This window comes from Apium graveolens, chromosome 2, assembly GCF_009905375.1.
Source record: "Apium graveolens cultivar Ventura chromosome 2, ASM990537v1, whole genome shotgun sequence".
In the NCBI taxonomy this organism is placed as follows: domain Eukaryota; kingdom Viridiplantae; phylum Streptophyta; class Magnoliopsida; order Apiales; family Apiaceae; genus Apium; species Apium graveolens.
Genome location: NC_133648.1, coordinates 231804473 through 231821297, shown reverse-complemented (window position 1 = coordinate 231821297; position 16825 = coordinate 231804473). Strand labels below are relative to the sequence as shown.

The 16825-nt window shown below is 32.8% G+C and overlaps 1 protein-coding gene and 1 long non-coding RNA gene across 2 annotated transcripts; one reads left to right on the top strand and one right to left on the bottom strand.

Moving 5' to 3' along the window:
* Positions 1 to 6415: 6415 nt before the first annotated feature.
* On the top strand, positions 6416 to 8439 carry LOC141708166 (L-idonate 5-dehydrogenase-like). The gene is made up of 6 exons (XM_074511662.1): positions 6416 to 6678; positions 6845 to 6912; positions 7031 to 7267; positions 7436 to 7726; positions 7800 to 7990; positions 8097 to 8439. Exons 1-6 carry the CDS (start codon positions 6543 to 6545, stop codon positions 8287 to 8289), a joined length of 1116 nt encoding a protein of 371 aa, XP_074367763.1. The 5' UTR covers positions 6416 to 6542; the 3' UTR covers positions 8290 to 8439.
* Positions 8440 to 9138: 699 nt separating this feature from the next.
* LOC141706191 (uncharacterized) lies at positions 9139 to 10025 on the bottom strand. The gene is made up of 2 exons (XR_012568702.1): positions 9989 to 10025; positions 9139 to 9899 (listed from the first exon to the last, which is right to left on the bottom strand). It is a non-coding gene; the product is annotated as an uncharacterized LOC141706191 (long non-coding RNA).
* Between the last annotated feature and the right edge of the window lie 6800 nt (positions 10026 to 16825).

The window sequence follows — 16825 nt, the reverse complement described above, 5'->3', positions numbered from 1 at the left end:
AAAACGGGGTTGGCTATATTAGCCACAACTACCAAAAAGCAAACTCGCAAACCAGGTCAAACTTAAGGAACTCTGAACCCTGCTGGACATACTAGTCCAAGTTTCAACCAACCATTCTTCTAAAGACGGTTTCCTATCATTTGCAATTGACTCGTCCACCACTGAATTAACTTTTCTAAGACGATAACCTTCTCCAATGGATCCTGGATCCTTTCTGCTGCCATTATTCTGAAATAGCCACCGGATATAGAACTTTATTCCTCCTGACAGTCAGCTTTTTATTTACTTTCCATAACTAGGACTGTTTAACTATAGAGGTTACTGAAGAAATTCATTGTCATAGAATGCTAAATAAAATTTTGAAATCAAGGTAATCCATTATGAAAGAAAAGTGAAGAAGATGTGGATATGACTGAGAGCAACCATACAGGTACATAAGAGGGCCAGTCTTAGCACCGTATAGTTTACAACACATATTTCGGTGGTGTCCCACCAGACCCTTTTGTCCCACAGACAAATAGTCAAATTATATGCATTGTTTGCCCCAATCAACCAATAGAACCACCGAGGAAAGAAACAATGTTTAAAATAGAAATTGATAAATAGGAAGAGGATAATCTGATTTGTAATGAGATCAAGAGGACCCTAAGTTGCTTACTCACGTTCTCAACTTTCTCACAAAAAAAATAAGCAACTTGTGGGATAATAAACAATTACTCTGGAAACAAAATACATCTCAAGAAAGAAGTATAAGGATTCACGATATAAACCACAGTACTGATCCACATTCACTATGAGACTCGGCTGTTATAGCAGCCGCTGACTATTATCATTCCATCTGAACTCACCGAGGTAACATACTCATCCAGCACATCCCTTGACATAGAAGGTACGATATTTAGGGATAAGATTGGTGTCTCTTTAGCTGACACATCCAAAGTCCGCTCAAAAGCTGAGCTCTCGCGATCATACTCGTTTTCCCGAGAGGGAGATCTAAAACCTCTATCTGCATTGCCAAAGATACATATATACGAGGGAGAAATACTAAAAGCTAGGGCAGTTCCAGCCAATCCTCAATAGACGTCAGGGTTACGCTTCCGAAACCCTTGACTGAACTCATAGAGTCGCTCCTCTGATTGAGTTGCTGACTCACATCCTATACACCGATTATACACCTTTCCAACTCTATTCCTAACCTAAATCAGGGACTCAAACCTTTAGCTTTGATACCAACATGTGACGGCCTCAACCCCGGGGTCAGGAGTTGACGTCATCCACAACACAACAACCAACATAATATAATCCACTTTAATGATAAAACATAAACACAACCCTTCTTACCAAGATTTTTTCTAGGTTTAAGTATGACTTAGGTTATAATACTACAAAACTAATTCATTACAACCACCTTGACAATACTATCTTAATACAGCAACTCAACAGACCATTTTTGGTCTGACACAACTACCTCAGAGGAGCCTGACATGGAAAAAACTGGAGCTTTTTCCTGACTATAATGGAAAAATCTCCTAGGTATCTACAATACATATACAAAACATTCTGCAAGGGTGAACAATCAATTGGTCACCAGTACCACTACATGAATAATAATCAAAAAGAGTTTATGATAAACAATTATAGGAACATAAATCATAACTCGTTTATAGAAAATAAGTAAAACAGGTGAAAACTGGATATCAATAACTAGCATGCTCTATAAAACATCTCATTAGTTGTGCTGTGTGAATATTAGAGTTCAATTTTAGCAGGCTATTTCATTTTCCAAATCTTCCGTTCCATTACAGGAACCATAAAACCATTTGTCCAGTTACGGGGATCCAAAATCATTTGTTCCGTTACGGGAACCTCAAAATCATTTATTCCGTTACGGGAACCTCAAAATCATTTGTTCCGTTACGGGAACCTCAAAATCATTTGTTCCGTTATGGGAACCTCAAAATCACGCTCAGATATGAATGCATTGGATGATCCCTAGTGAGACAGCTGATCAGGCTATCTCTATAGGACGGCTCCATCTGACATCCCATGAAATTTGTTCCGGAACTCAGAGACTAGCTAGGTCCCTGTCACACTGGACTAGTGGTTAAAATAGGGTGCGCAACCACTTCGCCTCTTACGCTATCTTCCTGGCCGTTACGAGCCCTTGCTCACGCTCATCCAATTATTTGATTAACTTTATCCAGTTTTCCAAACCACTTACCTATCTTTTTCAAAACAGTTCTATCACATTACACTTTCCAAAACATTTTCATTTTATTTAAAACTTAGAGATAGATATTTTCAGAAGTTACTTTTCCCCCAAAACACAAATTAACAAAACAATTTTACCACAGGGGATACGTAACTTCAAACGTTCTGTTCCAATATATAATTTAAATCAACAATTATTCATATACTACTGAAGCATAAGGATATGGTCAGGGGTACTTGCCTTGCAGAGCTTTACAACTATTACTGATTGACTTTGAGCCGACTCGGACGTTCAGGCTTTGTCGTCTGACCACTAGATCACCCTGTATTCAACTTCCACACTTAGGTCCTTCGATTGGAACCTTATTGAGCTTGTCGACAGACCACCAGGCTATATTTAGTCCAATGCCAACTTTCGGGCCTTCCGACTAGGACCTACAGAGTCGAAATATCCTAATTTAGACATTCGATTATGCTTTACATATCCTCGCTAACAATCTACACGTACGTTATAAAACCCGACTCATAACATACGCATCATTGTAATACACGTATCAGTTAGGGTTCACGTTTTTGAAAGTTGGTTCGGTGTTCATTTTCAGAAAATACATATATTCGTCCTTTTACGAAATTAGGGTTATTGGTTTGGCAAAACATTTCACCACAACATACAATAAGGTTTCGTATAAAACATATGTATGTATTTATATATACTCGCTCGATGTCCCGATAATTACTGGATATGCTCCCGTGTTTCCGTTATTTGATTTCTCGGAAATCGTGTATCACTTCCTCTATTTATCAGACTATCCCGTTGAACAATTTGACGTCAAATCAACAACACAATCACCACGATCCAATTTTTTTACAAGTCCCAACCACCGATTCATACCAACAACAACAATTGCAATCCACAAATTCCCAAACGCCAATTCAATTACAGTTATTAATTATTATTCGTATTTATATATTTTAATTCGTATGACTCAGATTATATCATCATGGTCCACAGTTGGCTCGCCGAGGCTCATCGCCGACGGCGGTGAAATTCGCGGGTTCCCGTTTATACAGGGCATCCTACGTAAATTTCACCGATTAATTATTCAATCCTCATAATAACAAATATTCGAATAATCATTAAAAATTCATTCGAATTCTTCAAATAAATTCGAATAAGTATAACAATTAAATCGAATAAATAAAATATAAGGACCAATAACCAAAAATCGATTCGAACAAACAATACTACACATGAACCAAGTACAGGTAACAAAGTACGACACACAACTCCAGCCGCCTTACTGGAAAAGCCCGGCGGCAACCGGAGAACAACATGGATCAGACAATCAAGGAGCAAAACTGTCACAACTACAATAGTCTCACAGACCCACACCTATACATACGACCGTACACACACAAATATACACAGCACGCGCCACCGCCGTGCCTGGACGGAGCTCCGGCGGCAACAGGGCGACCCAAAACAGTAACGAAAACAACGGACTTACCAAGAACAGGAGTTTTGGTGGGGAAAAGAAAAGAGAAACAATCGAGAGGAGAGATTGAGAGTTGACAGAGAGATTGAATGGGAGAGACGAGAGAGAATTAGGATAGAGAGAGATACACGCATGTGAGAGAGAGAGACAGTGCAGGAAATAAAGTTGGGTGTATTTATCAGCTTTCTTTTCTTTATTATTCGATTCTAACCCGAAACTGCAAAATTTAACGGACATACTGCAGGTGAAATAACCCGAAAAGTTACCGGAACAACTAAAATTTCCCGGAATAAATAGGAGTTAATAAAAATAAAATTTTCAAAATTTTTAAATCATTTTTGAAACGCAAATCGGATCTGCATTTATCGATTAAACGAAACAACGCGCGGGTCGAATTAATCCCAAAAATTTCCGAAATAATTTTAAAATTCTCGAAATATTCCAAACTAAATAAAATATGAATTTTGTAATTTTCGAAGAATTCTGGAATTAAATACTGATTTTATAATTAAATGCAATCAGAAAATCATGTAAAGATAAATAATCAATAAAATATTGATTTCTAAATTTTATAAACTCCCAAAAATAATAAATAAAATTATAAAGTAATAAAAATAATTTTAGAGATAATCCAAGTATTTATGAAAATAAATCTTGAATAGAATTATTTTTAAATACAAAAAAAAATAACATAGCTTCACAATTAATTGCACGAATGATCCTTGAATACCAACGATCGCATAGAATTAATAACAAAATAATATTCATCTGACAGAACCCATACACATATTTTATTTATTTAATTATTCAATAATTACACATTGAAATAATACAAAAATGTACGAGTCGTTATACAAATTCAATGTAGACCACGTTTTTGTTACAGACCACGGAGGCCACTTATGTTATGCAGCTAAAATCTTGCATAAAAACATTGCAAAACGTATTATTTTGCAACTTATGTTTTACAAAGATCATTATTTTATTTAAAATCTTGAATATCATACATGTACTGCATGTAAAATATTACAAAATATTTTATTCTGCGAAACATGTTTAGTTTGCAGAACATTTGTTCAAATTACAGAACATACACATTATACTTATTAAACTTAAATGATCTTTAACAAATTTAATGAATTAGTGATATTCGTAAGATATACTTCACAAAATAATATATTGGATAGTGGTTTGATTGCAGAATATAGGTGGTCTCTGAGGTCTCCAACCAAAACATAGTCTTCATAGAACTTAACTCTCTCTCTATATATAAATTAGGAGTGAGCAGAAAATCGCACAAATCGCAAAAACCGCCCGCACCAATTCGCACCGTAAAACGCGGATTTTAATTTTCGTGGTGCGGTTGCAGTTTGAATTTTTAATAAACCGTGCGATGCAGTACGAGTTGTGATTTTAAATTTCTGAAATGCGGTTCAAACCGCACCACAATATTTAATATGTTATATATATATATACTTATATTTCAAGATTCCATTTATTAAGTCTGATTCCATTTAACATAGTGACAGTGCTTATTTAGTGATCATCTTGTTTCTACGAAATCAATTGTTGCGTAGTGATCATCGTCTTTGTGTTTTTTCACAAACAATGAGACATAGAGTACAAAGCCAACTATTTAATAATTAACTAATAATGAACTAATTTAATTGCCGAGCCAAACTTCTATGTTAAACTTTATAGCGTGTAATTTCTAATTTGTATTATTGAAGAATATTGGCGACTTTGTTATATTATTCGAAAAATTAATTAAATTTAAGTTTTGTATTTATTTAATTTTTTTCGAATTTATAAAGTATAAACCGCAGTGAACAGCAGCACACCGCACCGCATTTTCATGGTATGATTTATGCAGTTTTTGAGGGTACGTGGGTACGCGGTGCGGGTACTGTTTGGAAATTTGATCAAACCGCATGTGTGCGGTTTGAGAAAAAGACCGCACCACCCGCACATATATATTTTAAAATTTACGTTCTTTTATTACTTGCTAGCTCCCTTTCTAGAGCTATTCCCCCCTTGTCTTTTATCTTTCTACAAATTAAAATCACTGCTAGCAATATTTCAAATTATGTTTTCAAACTCACATGTTTTTTGAGATAAAAATTTTAAAAGCCCTAAATAATATTACTAAATAATATTGTAGGGTTTACTAGTGCGCTACATTAAAAAAAATATTACTAAAATTTTATAAATAGTAACTTTTCTCAAAATAATATAAACCCCACTTGCATTCATATACGCCCCAAATTAAATTATCATATCACATCATTTTATAATTTTTTTTATAAATTTTGGATTACCTAACACATTAGTCTTTCTTGGAGGATGAATATATTAACTCTTCTTTTAAACTAATTGGGCCGGCTTATAAGTCTACGTCTACGAGAATAAAAAACAAAATGTGGGACTCTTAATTTTATATAATCGTAATTATCGAACTTCAAAATCAATACTGTATTTTCAGCACTCTTGCACCATGGCGGACGTGTCTGGAGTCTACTGGAAAGCAACTTAATAATAAATTTTTCAGAAAGGTTGTGACTCATCATCCCCTTTAATTAGGTTAGCAAGATGTATACATACGCAAGTTGACACGAGTTAAAAAATGCGAGACGGAGAAAAGACCGTATATTCATGTTCATCGTCGTTTATTTTTGAAAATAATAAGATAATAATTGTTACACTGTACAAATTTTTCCAAGTGTGACAAAGTCTGGTGGCCCTTTTCTATGCAAACAACTTTAAGTAGGCACTAGGTCGTTTCAAAGAGAGAATAATTCAGACCAAAGAATTCGAGTGTGTAACACAAAAAAAATAATGGAAAATGTACATGGTGATCTTGAAGGTGGAAAGATTAAAGATGGACGAGCAGAAGCAGTGGATACAAACATGGCCGCTTGGCTTCTTGGTGTTAAGAATCTTCAGATTCAGCCTTATCATCTCCCTCCTCTTGGTTAGTTGCTACAAACACTTATTTTTTTTTACACAAGTTGTGCTGTAATAAACTGTGATAATCTAGTTTACTGTGATAAACTGTGTTGCTAATATACAGATTCTTGGCTGAGTTATGATTAGCATTTTGCATCATGGTTTATAACATCTATGTGTTAATATATTAGGTCCTCAAGATGTCAAGGTCAGGATAAAAGCTGTTGGAATTTGTAGGAGTGATGTTCATCATTATAATGTAATGTAGTCTTCCAAGATCAGATTTCATTTCTAATATTATATGTACCTCTAAACTAGATTAAGAACAGTTTTTGATTTGGGAATGTTGAACTAATGCGATTTGTTTGCTCAATTAGCACATGAGGTGTGCTAATTTTCTTGTTAAGAAACCAATGATTGTCGGTCATGAGTGTGCTGGCTTCATTGAAGAGGTTGGGAGTGAAGTTAAGTCTCTGCAAGTGGGCGATCGTGTTGCTTTAGAACCAGGTATAAGCTGCCTGAGTTGCCCTCTTTGCACGGGTGGTCGCTACAATCTGTGTCCGCAGATGAAGTTTTTTGGCTCCCCTCCAACTAATGGTTCTTTGGCAAATCAGGTGCTATGAAATTTTAACAGTTGGGATCCGGTTTTGTAGGATTATTAAATTACTAAGAATCATTTATTATTACGCAATGCTTTAGTGTTTTTAGAGTAAACAAATCAATCTTATTTTTGATTAATTATAATAACCTTAGTTCTATTGGTTTGTCAATCTTGTCATCAGGTGGTCCATCCAGCAAGACTTTGTTTTAAACTACCAGAAACTGTGAGCTTAGAAGAAGGTGCTATGTGTGAAACCCTTAGTGTAGGAGTTCACGCCTGTCGTCGTGCAAACGTTGGTCCTGAGACAAATGTACTGATCATAGGAGCAGGACCAATAGGCCTCATAACTATGCTGGCTGCTCGAGCTTTTGGTGCCCCTAAAATTGTTATGGTTGATGTTGATGATCTACGGTTGTCATTTGCAAAAGATCTTGGTGCAGATGAGATTGTTAAGGGATCCACATCTATTGAGGTTCTTGTGTTAGTAAAACAACTGGTATTTTTATTAATTTATGAAACGATGCTCAAGTGGGTAATCTTGACAGGATGTAGCAGAGGAAGTATCGTGCATACATAAAGCCATGACTAACTGCGTGGACGTGAGCTTCGATTGCGTTGGGTTCACTAAAACCATGACCGTAGCTTTGAATGCAACTCGGGCTGGTGGTAAAGTATGTCTGGTGGGATTGGGGCAGACCGAGATAGCAATTCCTATAATGGCTGCTGCTACTACAAGGTATGAGATGATCACTGACTATTTCTCTGTTGGCACTTTGCAAGCTATTTACGCAAATAATTCTTCCGTGCTTGGCCTTTAAATTAGCTGTAATTTTTGGTGGCAGGGAGATTGATGTAATCGGTATATTCCGATATAGGAACACATGGCCACTCTGCATTGAGCTTCTCAGGAGTGGTAAGATTGATGTTAAGAAACTCATAACTCACAGGTTTAAATTTGACAATGAGGGAGTTGAAAAAGCCTTTGAGACCAGCGCTCGAGGTGGTGATGCCATCAAAGTCATGTTTAACTTGTAGAGAGATTATGCTGCTATAAGCTAATTCTGTACTCTCTGGTCATGAAGTGCTTGTAGATAAATAAATGTCGTCTCTGGTTATGAAGTGCTTGTAGATAAGATTGTACTAGTTTTTGCAATATTAATCAATACCCAAGAAGAATTATCCTTATTCAGACCAAGTTCACTTTGAACTTCAGCCTCAGAAGCCTTCAGGGTTCTGGTTGTATGTTTGCACAAAAATGATTCAGTTCAGAGAGTTACTTCATTTAACAGTTTCAAGATTTTAAGCACAATCAAGAAGTCGTCTATTGAATCCTTGAATCTTTATGTACGTTGTTATATCGACAATAAATTTGGGTCGGCATCTATCCACGCACCCTTTAAAAATTTGATGTGCATTATAAACAATTTTTTTTGTCGGTGAGACTTCATACAATAAAATTTATCATCTAACCGAAAGTCATGCATGATGGTCCGAAAACTTAGATAATAACGTCTTAAGGTCTTAAAAGAGAACACCAAAATAAATAAAGAAAAATATAATCACTTATCTCAATTATATGCTAAATAAATAAAGAAAAATATAATCACTTAATAGAATTATATGCTCGAGCAGACTACTTGTACATTGATCCAAATATTCGACTTTCGAATTTAGTCCAACAAACATCCTGTTCAAATACCACTCTTGAATAAGATAAAAAAAATCAATCACTTAAATATTTTCGGTCAGTGATATAGGTTCAATCAATACAGAAATTCAATTTAATAACATAATTATAAGATAGTTTGAAAAATTAACATAAAAATCTAACTGAAAGGAATTTTTTTAGTTAAACACAAATAAACCAAAATAATTGACAATCAATTTCCTTTAAAAGAATCAAATATTTTGTCACTAAAATATCACCCATAAAAGTTACAAATAAAACCTTGTATAAGGCACTGACAAACCCATTAAAGGTACAAAAGCCTTGATTTCAATCAAGACACTAAATAGATTCTAAAATTAATTAAAAAAATCCACTAATTCCTATCATCTTCCTTCTTCATCAGCATCATCAGCCTCGCCCCCCCCCCCCCAACCCACCGGCGACAGCCACCGTTCGGTGACCCACCGGCCAATTTTTGGCCACCTCCAAAATCACTTTCCCACCCCCAATCTTCCTCATCTCCTTCCGATCTACCATTCTGCCCCTTAATCAATTACGCCGAGGAAATTAAGTAACCGTTATACTCCTCACAGTCTCTCGCACACACACTTTCTTTTACAAAACCCTAGTTTTAACCCCCTAACCCTCCCCTTCTCTCTCATGGCGATACACAGACAATCTCCGTCATCTCGTCTCCTCCGTAGCTACGAGCTCCGTCTTCTCCGCTGCTGATTCTCACCGTGCGATCTCCCATCAATTCAATCTCAGCCGTCAATTACATCTTCTTCCCCTCCCAACATCCAATCCCTAGCCTACGAATTGCTCCAATTCATCGTGTCAGGCGAGTACTCGAAGTCTCGAAAGCTCTCTCGTCGACGGCGGCTCGAAAAATCTTCGATTTCGATGAGTCTACCGATTTATTGAACTCTCGGGGAATTTAGATGTGCACTATAAACAATTAAATAAATACAAACACCTGATTTTTGAAACATTTAGGAAATTATCATAAATTAGTAATTAAATAAAAGATAAATTTTGATTGATAAACGGAAACAGAAAGAGTACCGTATCAACTCTGATATCATGAGTGTAAGACTTGTTTTACAACGCCTAAAAAATTCAATATTTTCGGGAAATACTTATATTTAAAATTGCAAATAAACAGAGTTGTTCCTGAACAAAAGTCAGGATCGGCCCGTTTAAGTGAACCCGGTTCTGCTCATTTTCTTAAATGAGCCGTTCGCGAACAAAAATATAAGCTCGGATAATTAAACGAGCCGAAGCGAGTTTTTGGTATGTTCGGTTCAGACTCAGCTCGTTTAGTTCGGATTCGACTCGAACTCGATAACTCGGCTCGGCTCAGATAATTTTTTTATATATAACATATAATAAATATTTACTAATCACTTGTATAAAAATTTTAATTTTTTTAATTAAAATTTAATACTAATTTTAAAGTATAATGATTAATTTAATAAAAATTGAATACATACTTTAACAATAAATAATTTAATTAATTTCATACATATCACTAGAGCTTGATTATTTTAACAAATAATTTCTAATTAAACTTAAGCCTAAATTTCACCTTAAACTTTTATTAGAGGAGTCTATGATAAAATCGACCAAAATTACGATTTCAAATAAATTAAAAGAGTGAGTTGTTAAAAAATTATAACATTATAATATTTTTTTTAAAATAAAATAATTTTAAATAATTATATTTTTCAGCCACTTAAAGGGGCTTACTTCCTTTATTTTATTTTAATATGTCTTTTCTAATGTAAACAAATTTAACTGAAATATCAAAAACTACTAAATTTTTGACAATCGACATCAACAATTTAAAAGTAATATACGATTTCTAAAGTTACGAATGTTTTAATAATTTAAAATAAAAATGATTTTGTTCTTAAAACTCGACTTGTGAAATAAATTCATAAAATTATTGGATTAAGAAACAAGTGTAGAGTGTAAGTGTGCGTATATGATTGTAAGATAAAATTAATATTTGATCTCCATATAAATTTTAAAATTATAAATTATACCTTAAACTTGGTCGATTAAAAAATATATACGAACTATTAATGGACAACTCGACTCGGCTCAAGTTCGGTTCGATTCGGCTATTCGTGAGCAAACTCGTATTCGACTCGGCTCGTTTATAAATGAGCCGATTGTGAACATTTTTTTTCAGCTCGGTTTTTAAACTCGGCTCGGCTCCTTTTAAAAAAATTTATGCTAAAATCGTCTCGGACAAAACTCGGCTCGATTCTTCGAATGCCGCTCTACTCATATCGTTCTCCTTAAAAATTAGTGGGCAAGTACCATTGTTATGGAAAATGGCCCATTCCAGTTGAATTGTATACTGTTGAGGAGTATGATTACTTTACCTTTACCTGTTTACCATAACCAAGATGTAGTGCCCATTAGCTTTGTTGTGCACTGTGTTCCGTGATACTCCTTTGATTCCAAACTATAAGTTCTTTTAATTTTTTATGTGTATTTTAATATAAATAAAAAAAACTGTTTTATAGATTATTTTTCAATTTTTTTAAATAAAAGTCTATATATTAAATTTAATTTAAGAAAATATATATATATTTTAAAAATATGCGTTTAAAGTTCTAAAAAATCAAATAAAGTTATATTTTGGGACAAGAAGGAGTATGTTACATAAATTTCATACTTATTCGCCGCAAATTTAGTCTAATCTCGAATATTAATGTGTAGTAACCTATATATAACATACTTCTCATTTTTTAAAAAATAATAAAAGTGATTTGTTGTATTTCACCAATTACAAATGTCCTCAATTTAGTTTTTAACTTAATTTATTATGTTAAAAATGATACTAGTACTCCTACCAAAAATTCCCACGTGGCCCATCTTTTCAAGGACTCCCACTCTAATTATTATTATTTATTAAGAAGATAACTTGAGAAAAGTTTAACAGGCAATAGTATACTAGTAGAGATAAAACTTCTGAATAGACAGTATTTATCTTTTAAAGAGAAAATCACAAAAAACAATGAAATAATATCCGGGCAGTAGAACGGGGACACCCCCTACTAATTTCCAATTCCCACCACGTTACGCATCTTCTTCCCCAAACCCTTTTCATTCATGAATTTGAATACTCGAGAACATTTTACATTTTACATCTATATATATATATATACATGATATATTGATTTCGCAAGCTTCTTCTTAATTCTCTCACAAACCGTGTATTCGCGGCATGCATGCATAGAAATTATGTATCATATGGCGCCGGAATCAAGAAACAAGACTAGCACGTCGATGGCTGAGACAATATCATGGGACTGCTTTATACATGGAATTGTGATACTCATTTTAATGATGAGCTGTTTTAGAGAGTTGTACTGTTGCACTTGTGCGGACATGGTCGACGACACTAGAAATAATCAGCAGCAGCAGAGGTGGGCATGTGAAGAAATATATGTGGTTAAACAAGGAGAAACTTTGCATACAATCAGCGAAAAGTGTGGTGACCAGTTTATTGTTGAAAATAATCCTCACATACATGATCCTGATGATGTTTTTCCAGGTCTTGTTATTAAGATCTCCCCCTTTGTCACGTAGATGCCGCTACTGTATAGAGTTTGTTCAAGTAGAAGCTTGTTATATATAATATGCCTAATTATATACAGAGTCAGTTAAAATATGTTGCACGGTGCTGTAGTATCTGAACATGTGTTCCCAATCTTGATGAACTTATGTTGGATTAATTCTATGTTGAAATTAACTTTCTACACTAAATATTTGATCCTGGAAGGAAGTGTTAAATAAAATAGGTTAACCCTGACGGTGACTCGATCTGCATGTTCAAGTTGTATAACCGAATGTTCAAATATATCACAGTTCGGAGATGAGTGTGGAGCCGGTTTGAGATGATTAAAAATGATTACGTTTTTCTTTCTTTAACTCATCTTCAATTAGTTGGAAGCTCTTTGTCATGAAATCGAACATGATTCGTGTAGTTTTTATCAAATCCATACCTAACTTTTATGACAATCTGTCAATTTCTTTCTTATCATAAATTTCAATCAGGAAAACAATTACATTCCATCCTTTTGTCAAGCAGATTAATTAAGACGACGAGACGTACTTATCTAGCTGAAAGTTTAATTTAATACACGTATCTCTTCTCTTTTTTTTTACTCGCAAATAAAATTATATTTTAGTTTTGAATGAAAACTCATGTATTATATTATATATCACGGTGAATAATCATGTAATTCAATCAAATTGAGTGTATACTTATTAAATTTGAGTTCAAATCGTGGTTATACTTGTCAAATTCAAGTTCAAATATTACTTTTATCAAATTAAGTCAATTTGAATCTAAAAACTATAGTATATAAAAGTTACTTATATTTGAACTCGACCCGTGTAATAAACAAGTCGAGTCCGAGTTATTATCGAGTTTCAATACAAAAAATATAAGGTTAAATACAACCGAATAAATTCAATCGGTCTAAATTCGACCGAATTTCGGTCGATCAACCTGAATGTTTGACCGGGCACGGCTAAATACCACCGCCAGCGGTCGAATTAAAATTCGGTTGAAATAGTGGGGTTGAATTTAGTAATAAATTCGACCGGTATTTTTGTGCGGTCGAATTTAGCCTTGTCAAAAAAATGGGGAAAGTTTTCCCGCCAACTAAATTATTTACGCTCCAGCGGTTGAATTTAGCCTTACCAAATGGAGGGATATTTTCCCGCTTTTTTGTTTAAATATACTGAAATGCAAAAAAAACAACCAAATGCAAAAAAAAAACGGTTACAATAATTAAATTGATTGCAAGCGGTTGTATTTCGTAAATGAAAAAATAAAAAAAATATATTTAAAATCATTATTTCTTTTTTTAATTAAAATTAAGTTGTTAAAATATATTACTTTATTATAATATTAAGTTTTTAAAATTAAGTTTATGTAGTCCTGGGTGGCTCCAGTTATAATATTAAGATTTTAAAATTAAGTTTAAGTTAATTATGTCATTATTTCATTTTTCAATTAAATTAAATTTTTATTAAGAAATTTCTTAATTATTAATAAGTTTTCGAATTTTAATACGAGTATTTGAGTTTATCGACTTTTAAACATGATTTCATAAAACTTTTCCAGTTTTCAAACTTTTTTTGAAAATTCAAACTAGAAAGCTTTTTCCAAAATAAAAATGTCACTAAATTAACTTTCAGAAAATCAGTTAAATAAATATACTAAATTCAGAGATAAGGTGCGGATGACCCGAGACTATTTTAGAAGTTAAGTATTCTTTACGATGCATATATTGATTTTTAATGTTTAGGATCAGAGTAATGTTGTATGTATAAAATTAAATATCAAAATTTAATCGCAAATAACGTGATAATGTTTAACTAAATTAAACTGAATGTCACTAAATTAACTTGCTGAAAATCAGTTAAATAAATATACTAAATTCAAAGATAAAGTGCGGATGACCCGAGGCCATTTTACAAGTTAATTATGTGTTTTTTACTATGCAAAATTGTTTTTTAATGTTTAGGATCGGAGTAATGCTAGATGTATTATTTTGAATATTAAATTTTGATCACAAATAAAGTGATAATGATGATTTGACAACTTAAAATAATTTATTGGTTAAATCTGCATCGCCATGTTTTGGTTAACCTATCATTAAAAGTTACTCCCTCCGTCCCTCCCAAATGTTTACATTTGGGTGGGGCGCAGAGTTTAAGAAAAATGATAAAATAGTGGAGAAAAATTGAAAAAGTGAGTAAAGTAGTGGGACCGATTAATATTATATGTATAAAGTGGGTATAGTGGAGGAAAGTAGTGGATGTAGTTAATTTAAAAATTATAAAAACTTTACTATTTTTGGAAAATTTTGAAATGTAAACAATTGGAAGGGACATCCCAAAAAGGAAAGTGTAAACAAATGAGAGGGACAGAGGGAGTAGATAACTAAATTTCCCCTCATTATTATATCACTTTTTATCATTTTATGCGAACTCCAGTAGTATACGCTGTTGCAACCTTCAAAATCCTTAGAGATCGCTAGTTTTTTTTTTAAATGAAAATAATTCAATAATGAAAAGTCATACGACATCTACATATATGATCGAAATTGAACAAACGTATAATTATATCGCTGTTGAATCCTTCCTTTTTGGGTAGACAACCAAACGATTTTTTGAAGTGATATCTACGTGATGTAATCCTCCGATTGTTGTTTTGAGCAATCGACCACAAATGCATCACCATAAAAACCTTTATCACCGAATCAACACCATGAAAATTCCGCAGATCCGTAATCTCGGGCATGATAAATTACAAACAAATCAAATAAAACCAAACTCTCACAAGGAGAGACAAACAAAACCCAAACAAATTGGGAAATTATTGAAGATTAACAAGAGATGAACTAAGAGATGAACTAATAATAATAAAAAGAATAAGAGATCGGGGCTTCCATCGGTGAAAGCCGATGGAAGCCCCTCAGCGATGATAGGGAGACTGCTTCAAGGTTGAGAGAATTTTAGGGTTTTAGGGTTTTATGTTAGTTAATAGAATTCCTTCCTTCGAGATCGCTAGTTATTTCTCTAATTTTGTTGCTCAAATAACAATAAAATTAGTGAGATTTTTTAATTTAGTTTCTCGGACTCTAAAATAATTAGTAAGCTCTAAAATCACTTCTATATATAATAGTAAAATAAAGAGATAATATTAGTGATATTTTTTTAATCTTAGTGAAATGACGGGTTTGCTCATATATCTATTATAATAAAAAATATTGTTGGCGAGAATCGAACCCGATCTATCCATTAATTCGCACACTACAATATCACTTTGCTACTATGTCTTTTATGTTTTAAATTAAGCACTTAATTTGTATGTGTCGCTAGAGAGATAAATTTCAGTTTTCTATTACAATTCATGAAATAACACTTTTAGTCATGTTTTTCATTACATATATATTGATTTAGTTAGTTATATATTTCTAAATAATTGAAGTTGCAATTAAGATAATAATTTGGATCAATATTTAACATATAAAGATAGTCATTATACGAAAAAATATAAATAAATTAAGATATAACATGTATTCAGTAAATAATGTAATATATTTTTTAAAAAATGACTTACTAAAATCTACGATAGTATATATAAGAATTAATTAACAATGTCAAATATTTGTGCTCACAGTGATAGGAAAAATAAATAAATTTTTGATACGTGTTTATTCAATAAAATTTATATAGTTAGAAAGTATATGTTATATATTTTTTAGAAAAATAGAATGCTAAAATTTTAGTAATTTAACCAAATTGACAGTAAAAAAAATTAAATAACTTAACAATTATGTGATAAGTTGAGTGGTGTTAGATGTATACATAACTGAGAAATTAATTCAATTTTTGATTTAGACTGTGTATTTTGGCTTATTTCGAACATAGCATCAAAATCCACCCGGTCTTAAAAAATACAAAATTTGACTCTTTTTCACAAATGTATCAAATCTGGGTCGAATTGAAGTGAATTTTTCAATTAGCAGATTTAGATTGTTTGTAATTTATTGAATTGATGAGAAAATTATATCAATGAAATAAGGATTTGTATCAATTTACGTTCACATGGATTAATGTGTTTGAGACATTTATAAGACGATGTTAATAAATAATATATCAAAATTATAATATTGATTTATTGTGATTTTTCGTGGACTTGACCCGATTATCGCACTATCGGGTAAAATTATGGACGTTCGATCAATTTTTTGCATTCTATTTTCACTTTGTTAAAACAAAATATACAATAATATTATTATTTTAACTATATGTATGTAATTTTTTAATACAAGAAAATTCTTAAAAAGTAAATTTCATATTCTA

Bases quoted from the DNA above. Each gene is read 5' to 3' on its own strand.
- LOC141708166 (XM_074511662.1), top strand. From the start codon at position 6,543: ATGGAAAATGTACATGGTGATCTTGAAGGTGGAAAGATTAAAGATGGA. The intron at 6,913-7,030 runs GTAATGTAGTCT...TTGCTCAATTAG, and splicing joins GTGATGTTCATCATTATAAT to CACATGAGGTGTGCTAATTT. The intron at 7,727-7,799 runs GTTCTTGTGTTA...TAATCTTGACAG, and splicing joins AGGGATCCACATCTATTGAG to GATGTAGCAGAGGAAGTATC.